This window comes from Leptidea sinapis, chromosome 36 (genome assembly GCF_905404315.1).
Source record: "Leptidea sinapis chromosome 36, ilLepSina1.1, whole genome shotgun sequence".
Taxonomy (NCBI): domain Eukaryota; kingdom Metazoa; phylum Arthropoda; class Insecta; order Lepidoptera; family Pieridae; genus Leptidea; species Leptidea sinapis.
The window spans coordinates 828,846-837,783 of NC_066300.1; the positions used below are offsets into that span (position 1 = coordinate 828,846).

The 8,938-nt window shown below is 38.8% G+C and overlaps 1 protein-coding gene across 1 annotated transcript in view; it reads left to right on the top strand.

Annotated features, from left to right (window-relative positions):
* Nucleotides 1–5,241, top strand: part of LOC126975525 (recQ-like DNA helicase Blm) — a 43,280-nt gene extending 38,039 nt beyond the window's left edge. Inside the window, exons 20-21 of the mRNA XM_050823464.1 lie at nt 2,272–2,389; nt 3,695–5,241. Coding sequence (XP_050679421.1) covers nt 2,272–2,389; nt 3,695–3,781 — 205 coding nt within the window. The 3' untranslated portion in view covers nt 3,782–5,241. The remainder of the gene's footprint in view (nt 1–2,271; nt 2,390–3,694) is intronic.
* The last annotated feature ends 3,697 nt before the right edge of the window (nt 5,242–8,938 follow it).

Sequence of the window (8,938 nt, forward strand, 5' to 3'; positions counted from 1 at the left end):
TCCGAATTCCATTTACCTATGAATTTTAACATAATACACTGCCGATGCGGCAGTGTATTATTTTTTTTTCGTGATTCCCGATTTGTACTTGTTTGCTAAAATCTTACGCAATGCGAGCCCGAGAAAAATGAACACAGTACCGTCCTTGACAGTGGTCATGGCGTACTGCTGGCATGAGCGAGCATGATGCAGCCATCATTGGCGTCGCGTTTGGTTTATTACGAAAAAAAAATGATATAAAATAATTTACAAAGCCTACTGATAAAACTCACGAGGAATATTTAAAAGTACAAATAAAATATCGAATATAATAAGTTTTGTGTGTATAGCTATCATAGTTTTATGATAATATAAAAGAATTGAAATAAAAAAGCCCATTTTTCAAAAATAAATCTATCTAGTTTTTTTTGTAATCGTGTTTTCGAAACAGCAATAATTTAGATAAAGAAATGAAGATAAACATGTCAATAAATTGGAACCGTAGTATTTGTAGAAGTATTTGAAGTAGATTTTCAAAACTATTACTTTTTAAGACTACATAGCGCCTTAAGTAAGTGCGGTGTGTGTGGATGCACGGTTAAGCTTGGCCTTTAATTTTGCTTTTGTTAATTTAGACCTCCCACACTCTTATACACCAAAGGAATGATAGGAGCGTTATCCTCGAAACACTGCACGAAGGAAGCTAATTCTACAGAATGGTGTACAACCATTCTAGAACTTCCTAACACGTACGTGTTAGGAAGTTCTAGTTACTTTTTTGTTTTTGTTTTTTTTTTTATGGAATAGGAGGACAAACGAGCGTATGGGTAACCTGTTATTAAGTGATCACCGCCGCCCACAATCTCTTGCAACACCAGAGGAATCACAGGAGAGTTGCCGGCCTTTAAGGAAGGTGTACGCGCTTTTTTTAAGGTACCCATGTCGTATCCTCCCGGAAACACCGGACAAGGAAGTTCATTCCACAGCTTTGTAGTACGTGGAAGAAAGCTCCTTGAAAACCGCACTGTGGAGGACCGCCACACAACCAGATGGTGGGGATGATATCCTAACTTGTGGCGTGTCGTGCGAAGGTGGAATTCGGCGGCAGGAATCAGGTTAAACAGCTCTTCGGAACACTCCCCGTGATAAATGCGGAGAAGACACACAATGAAGCGATGTCTCTACGCAACGCCAAGTGATCCAGCCATTCACAGAGCACTGGGACAATTCGAGCTGCTCTACGTTGCACGCGGTCAAATGGATCGACCTGAAACTGGGGTGCGCCAGGCCAGAGATGACAGCAATACTCCATGTGTGGCCGGACCAGCGCTTTGTAGAGCGCTAGAATGTGGGCCGGCTCTTCAGTATTGCCGTGCTCTATTAATTACGCCCAGTTTCTTCGAAGCCAATTTGGTTTTGCCCTCCAGATGGCCACGAAATTGGCAATCGCTCGAGATTTCGAGACCCAGTATTCCGATACTAGGCGAGGCTTTAAGGGAAGTGTTGTAGAAGAGCGGTGATACGACAAATGGGGTTTTTTTAGTGGTAAACGTGCAAACTTGAGTCTTCTGGGGGTTAAATTGGATAAGGTTCAATTTACCCCATTCTGCGACCTTCTCAAGAGAGGACTCGATAGAAGACACAAGTTTCTCCCGGCACTGGTCGACGATTTCCCGAGAGAGACCTGCATGGCCCGTGTATACGGCATCACCAGTGCTGTCATCTGCATAGCAATGTATGTTGGAGGTGTCCAACATATCATTTTATATGCCTCCGGTCCTCGACACTAACCTGCGAGTGTGGTAATTAACCCGGATGAGTCTGGCCTTATTTTGCTGACGTCATAAGACGGCAGCGTGACTCTCCCACTCTAAAAAGCCCTTAGTCGCCTCTTACGACACCCATGGGCCTGGGGCTCCCCTATTCTTTTTACGCCCCGGGGAAAGTACAGGGCTGTTACTAGTTGTAGTGAATTTTTCCGCACGATGCCGTCACGCGTGTTGCGACGCGACTGTACTGGACGTTACGAGCTACTCACTGAATTATAGTTTTATATCTCAAGAGTGTATGGATCGATTTTGATAAAATGTATGTGAAATGTTATTCAAAGTAAGTTTCATATTTTATCACCAATTCGATATTGATACCAATGGGTTGTTCATTACTTTTCCTACATGATGCACACAGAAACATACAATCAAACAAAAAATTAAATAAATGTTTTGAGATGTCGCTCTTGCAAATTTGAATGCATTGGTTTGACGTATCAATATTAACTAATTGTGTATGTAGGTACAAGCGAAAGAGACCATCGTCAGCCAAGAAGAAGGCGTACCGAGGGGCGTACTCGCGGGGCGGGGCGAGGGGGCGGAGTCCCGCTGGCTCGGGGACGAGAGCCGCCGGGAAAAGTGTCGGTGAGTGGGTTATTGATGGAGATGGTGTAGACTCTTGATGATGGGCATCTATTGATGATGGCTACTACGAGACAAAGAGCTATACAGTGTACTTAGACTTTACTTACGAAAACTTAGCTGAGTTTAAGCTTAACGTGATCTTTGATTCCGTTTTTATCACACTCATCTAAGTTTTCCGTAAGTAAAGTCTTTCCAAAGTCTGAGTACGCTGGATCTTAGCCTAAGACCAATATTACCTATAAAACCACAAACTAATTTTAAATAATCTTATATTATTGAAATGTCAGTCTCATACTCGGTAATAGATAAAGTGATACCACCAGTACCACCAATAAATACATGGTAAAAGATTTAAAACGATATTAACCGAATTTACATATTGTTATTAATAACAGAATGTATTATAACTCGGCGGTCAGTTAAAATGTTGCGGGTAAATTAGGTTTTCCGGTGCCTGAGCGGCATTATATATATGTATCACTTACGAATAGTCTCACCTGAGAGTATGTCTCATCGATTATGTTATCACGTTTGAATTTATTTATAAAACAATTATTTACCGGATCCATTTTTTTAATGACAATAAACGAGGAGACCACTAGGATGTTCAGCTGATAGTAATTGATACGCCCTGTCCATTATAATGCAGTGTCGCTCAGAATTTTTGGGTTTTTCAACTACGCTCGTCATCTTTAGACTTAATATGCCGAGAGCAAATCATTAAGTCAACTTTTTCGCGTTATATGTGCAATACCTAAATATCTAACTATTATATATATATATATATATAATAGTTAGATATTTAGGTATTGCACTAATAAATTATATATATATAGGTAGTGGTTGGTGTATTTACCAGCGGGAGGCTCCTTTCCACTGGATGCCGGCTAGATTATGGGTACCGCAACGGCGCCTATTTCCGGAAGCAGTAATGTGTAAGCATTACTGTGTTTCGGTCTGAAGGGCGCCGTAGCTAGTGATATTACTCGGCAAATGAGACTTGACATCTTATGTCTCAAGGTGACGAGCGCAGTTGTAGTGCCGCTCAGAATTTTTTGGGGTTTTTCAAGAATTCTGAGCGGCACTGCACAGTAAAGGGCAGCGCGTATCAATTACCATCAGCTGAACGTCCTGCTCGTCTTGTCCCTTTGTTTCATAAAAAATAGGTACTTGTATCTACAGCTGTGTGTGTGTGCTACTTAGCTAGAACACCAATACACGCTCCTGACCACTGGTACCTCCCAGTTCAACAGTCATAGTTAAGTTTGTTTTTTTTTATAATTGAAGGAGGTGTCAGCAAGCTGGGCATCATGCCGCTACCGCGCGGCAACACGGCCGTCGCCAACACACGGCCCGGCGTCTCCAACACCACTAAATTTAAATTCTAAACCTCTCTCTACTGCCAACTAGCTTCTATGGTTTAGTATTACAGCTACCTTGCCAAAAAAAAAGAGATAAAACCATTTTCCGTTGATCGTTGCAATACACGCTCGGCTGGACTGAAAATTTCATCAAAATTGATCCAGCCGTTTTGTCCATACCAACATACTTACTAACGTACACGCATCGATTTAAATAACATTTAGATGTAATATTACTGATTTAACAGCTGAACCTAATATTCGATGGTGAAGTCACTGACCTTAGAGGGAAGCACGCTAGTACTTAACGTCGTGTTTGTCATATTCTATGCATTGTTGACTACATAACTTATTTACTATAAGGCGACACCAGAGTATATAAATAATATAAACACCTTTAAAAATAATTTTTAGCCTTACGAAAGTGATTAAAACCCGAGTTTGTAGTAAAATTAATTGTTTTAAAATGTACAGCGGAGATGAAATAGGGCTAAGGCGCCATCTTAAGAGTATTTAACAAAGCAAAACTATCGTGTGCGGCTCGGACTCTCGCACGAGGGCTCCGTACTATCGTGCAAGATACAACACTATATACCTACTTTTAAATAAATTTTTTAAAGATTTTTTGAATTTGGCCATGTTTATTTTTTTATTAATGTAACATAGTTTATACATACTGTATTGAAATCACAGTTGTTATTTTTATTTTTTGTAATACCTTACATTTACAGCACTAATGGCAAGGTAAAATTTACTAATTTGATATAAAAAATCACTTAATGGCAAAAATCGTGTTGTGGCAAGAGCATATCAAACACGTCTGGTTTCATGTACGTGATATCCCCAAATAACCCCGGCACGTGGCGGACGCTCCGCTTAGCCAAAAAGTTGACTCACTTTTTACATTTGATTAATGAGGCGCCAGTCTCTTGAAACTTGTCAAAAATAACACGTATGAAATTTTAAGGTAATTTTTTTATTATTTATCATCACTTCAATGAAGAAGAAGTGGCAAGAAACTCATTACCATTCTATTTAATTGCCAAGCCATTGCTTATGAATGGAACACTGTCCGAAAATTGTAAATATTAGTTCTGAACGTTACAATTTAATTCGTTACCCACGAAAACAACGAAAATATGTTTTACACACAGATATTTAAAAACCGAAAATATTTTAACGTTTAATCTTTTGTTTAAATACTCCAATGTTTGATCTTCGATTCTACGCTCTACCACAGTATATATAAGGCACGTGCAGTACTCGTGTGACTAACAGCACTGCGATGTCTGCTTAGGGGACTTGTTATGTGTCTTTACTGCTTTACCTAATATGTATACTGTGGCCTTACAATCGCGACTTTTTAAATCATATTTGAAGGGACAGTTCGTTCACCATCTTATTTTTAAAGCATTTTTAAATTTCTTACTGAATATTTACGTTATAAGTTTTAATTGTTTTGTAAATAATAAATTAGAAGAACATGATGTATTGTTTTATTTAATCGGGAGCTATCGAGATAATAATAATCTGTAATATTTTATAGGTGCATAATTTTTCTTTGAAGGGACATTCGGGTAAGTGACACCTACTGTGTTTAAAGTATGAAATTGCCGATTTGTACTGAAAAATTTAAATTCGTATTTTTTAAATTTAACATATTATATTAATTTCATCAAAATAATAACCATTATTATCTATACATTGCTGCCATCTAATAGGAAGGCCTTTGCGATAGAACTGTGGTGATCTATGCTTATTCGAAAAACTGAGAAAGTGTAGAAAGCGTTTAAACCAAAATAGCACGGTGTGTTTATTAGCAGTCCCCTCTCCAAACTCAACATTGATATAGCGAGCTGATTCTGCAGCGTTAGTTCTGCGTATTCAAAAATCCGTTTCGTATCCATCTGTTTTGTCTAAGCTGAATAAAACAACAACTAAAAGTCGATATATAGTCGATCGAATGTTGCACATTTTTTAAAATAAGAACAACATAGGTACCATGTGAAAAAAGTTTCATTCGAAAATCTTAAACCATGAAGGTATATGTCAATTCGAAGTATCTACCTGTTACAATAAAAAGTAAAACGGCAATTTCATACTTTAACCCCTAACTTATCTATATTGTTTTCGAAGATGCAATTTTGGCATTTGAGGTGAGAGATTATATTTTGTACCAGCTGGACTATGTATGGTTTAACTATGTATAGATATAAATACTAGGTTGAGTATGATTCGATACGAAACCTACTACTAAGTTGAAGGCAAACTTTATATATATATATATGAATATTCGATTGTATTTCCAGTTCAATAAAGAAGACTAAGGTCGGCCACACTCGTGATCTCTTTTAACAATTATATACTCAATATATATAATCGTAAAAAAGCACATACATGTTAAAATGTTATGACATTTATCTAATATATTATTACTAGAACAATATCAGTATGCACGTCGCTATGAGCAATTGACTACCGACTCGAGGGTTCCGGGCTCCCATAGGCATGGTTTTTGTATCAAAAGCGCAGATTGACACAGCATGGTATAAACATATACCTATGTCCAATTAGTAAGCACTGAGTCATTTATCTTATAAAGAATTCAATTCAAAATCTAAAACTACCTGCGTGCTATTCCACGATTATAATTATACAGGTGGCGCAATAGAACGTGCATATTTAAAATATTGATTAAAAAATAAATACAAAAGGTAAAGTTAAAATAAAACTGAGGTATTATTAAGAAATAACTGAAGTTTATTTTTTTTAAATAACATCGTCTAAATGATGACCCTCTCTACGACTACACTCCTCTAATCGCAAAGGGAAGTTATTGAAAACTTTCTTCACTAATGCTGGTGTAATTGCTGCCATTTCACCACGGATATTCTCCTTGAGCTGATCGATGTTTTTCGGATTAGTTCTGTAGACTTTGTTCTTGAGGTATCCTCACAAAAAAAAGTCAGGAGGCGTCACGTCTGGACTACGTGGGGGCCATGGGATATCACCTCTTTTCGAAATCAGTCTGCCAGGGAACATCTGTTTCACAACCGCCATGGAGTCATTTGATGTGTGACAGGTAGCTCCGTCTTGTTGAAACCAAGTCCTAGAATTCACTATTCTTGAATTTTCAAGCTCTGGAGCCAAAAAACCTTCCAACATCGCAACATAGCGTTCGGTATTAACAGTGACATTTTGCCCCCGCGCATTTTCAAAGAAAAACTGTCCAATTATTCCTCTACCAGAGATTGCTGCCCATACTGTCACTTTAGGACTATGTAGACCACTGCATTCCAGAATCCCAAACTCAAGCACCAGAATGGTTTCTGGTGCTTGAGTTTTGGATTCTCACTGTTCCAGTAACGACAATTTTGACGGTTTACGAACCCATTGATATGGAAGTGGGCCTCATCTGAGAAAAGGATATAGTCAAAATTGGAAAATCATACATTGCTGATGCTCGATACCCATAATGTCGTTATCATAATTTTGAGCGGCGGCCATCTCAGATTTAAAAATGATCCCAAAATTGTTTTCTGCACCCTCGAGAACCTCGGATAGGATACCCATAATGTAGTTATCATAATTTTGAGCCGCGGCCACCTTGGATTTCAAAAATGATCTTAAAATCGTTCTGTGCACTCTCGAGAACCTCGGATACGATACCCATATTTTTGTGATCATAATCTTGCACGGCGGCCATCACGGATTTAAAAATGATCCCAAAATTATTTTCTGCACCCTCGAGAACCTCAGACACGATATCCATATAGCTGACAACATTATTGTTTGCGGCAGCCCTCTTGGATTTCAAAAATGATCACAGAATCGTTCTCTGCACCCTCGAGAACTTCGGATAAGATACCCATAATGTTGTTATCATACTTTTGAGCGGCGGCCATCTTGGATTTGAAAAATGATCACAAAATCGTTCTCTACACCCTCGAGAACCACTGATACGATACCCATAATGTCGTTATCATAATTTTGAGCGGCGGCCATCTCAGATTTTCAGGCCTTCGATTTGAAAAATTATCATAAAATCGTTCTCAACACCCTCGAGAACCTCGGATACGATACCCATAATGTAGTTATCATACTTTTAAGCGGCGGCTATCTTCGATTTGAAAAATGATCACAAAATCGTTCTCTGCACCCTCGAGAACCTCGGATAGGATACCCATAATGTAGTTATCATAATTTTGAGCGGCGGCCACCTTGGATTTCAAAAATGTTCACAAAATCGTTCTGTGCACTCTCGAGAACCTCAGATACGATGCCCATATTTTTATGATCATGATCTTGCACGGCGGCCATCTTGTATTTGAAAAATGATCACAAAATCGTTCTCATCACCCTCGAGAACCTCGGATACGATACCCATAATGTAGTTATCATGATGTTGAGCGGCGGCCATCTTGGATTTTAAAAATGATCACAAAATCGTTCTCTGCACCCTCAAGAACCTCGGATACGATACCCATAATTTACTTATCATGATTTTGAGCGGCGGCCATCTTGGATTTCAAAAATGTTCACAAAATCGTTCTGTGCACTCTCGAGATCCTCAGATACGATACCCATATTTTTATGATCATAATCTTGCACGGCGGCCATCTTGTATTTGAAAAATGATCACAAAATCGTTCTCAGCACCCTCGAGAAACTCGGATACGATACCCATAATGTAGTTATCATACTTTTGAGCGGCGGCCATCTTGGATTTGAAAACTGATCACAAAATCGTTCTCTGCACCCTCGAGAACCTCGGATACGATACCCATAATCTAGTTATCATACTTTTGAGCGGCGGCCATCTCGGATTTAAAAATGATCCCAAAATTGTTTTCTGCACCCTCGAGAACAACGGACACGATATCCATATTGCTGAAAACATACATTGCTCCGAAGTCAGACTCTTTCAATTCTTGTGTTAACTGCTGCTTGTAAGGATGCAGTTTAAGATCCAAGTTTAAAATTCGTTGCAAACTTCGTCTCGATAAGTGTAAAACAGACGATCTCTTGCGAGTAGACATTTGTGGATCTCCTCGTACAGACTGCATAACTCTCTCAATATTGTCGTTGGTCCTAGATGTTCTTGGACGACCTTTTGCTTGTAGTTTAAACGTTGAACCAGTCTCTTCAAAACGCTGTGCCCATATTTTAATTAAATTAGCACTC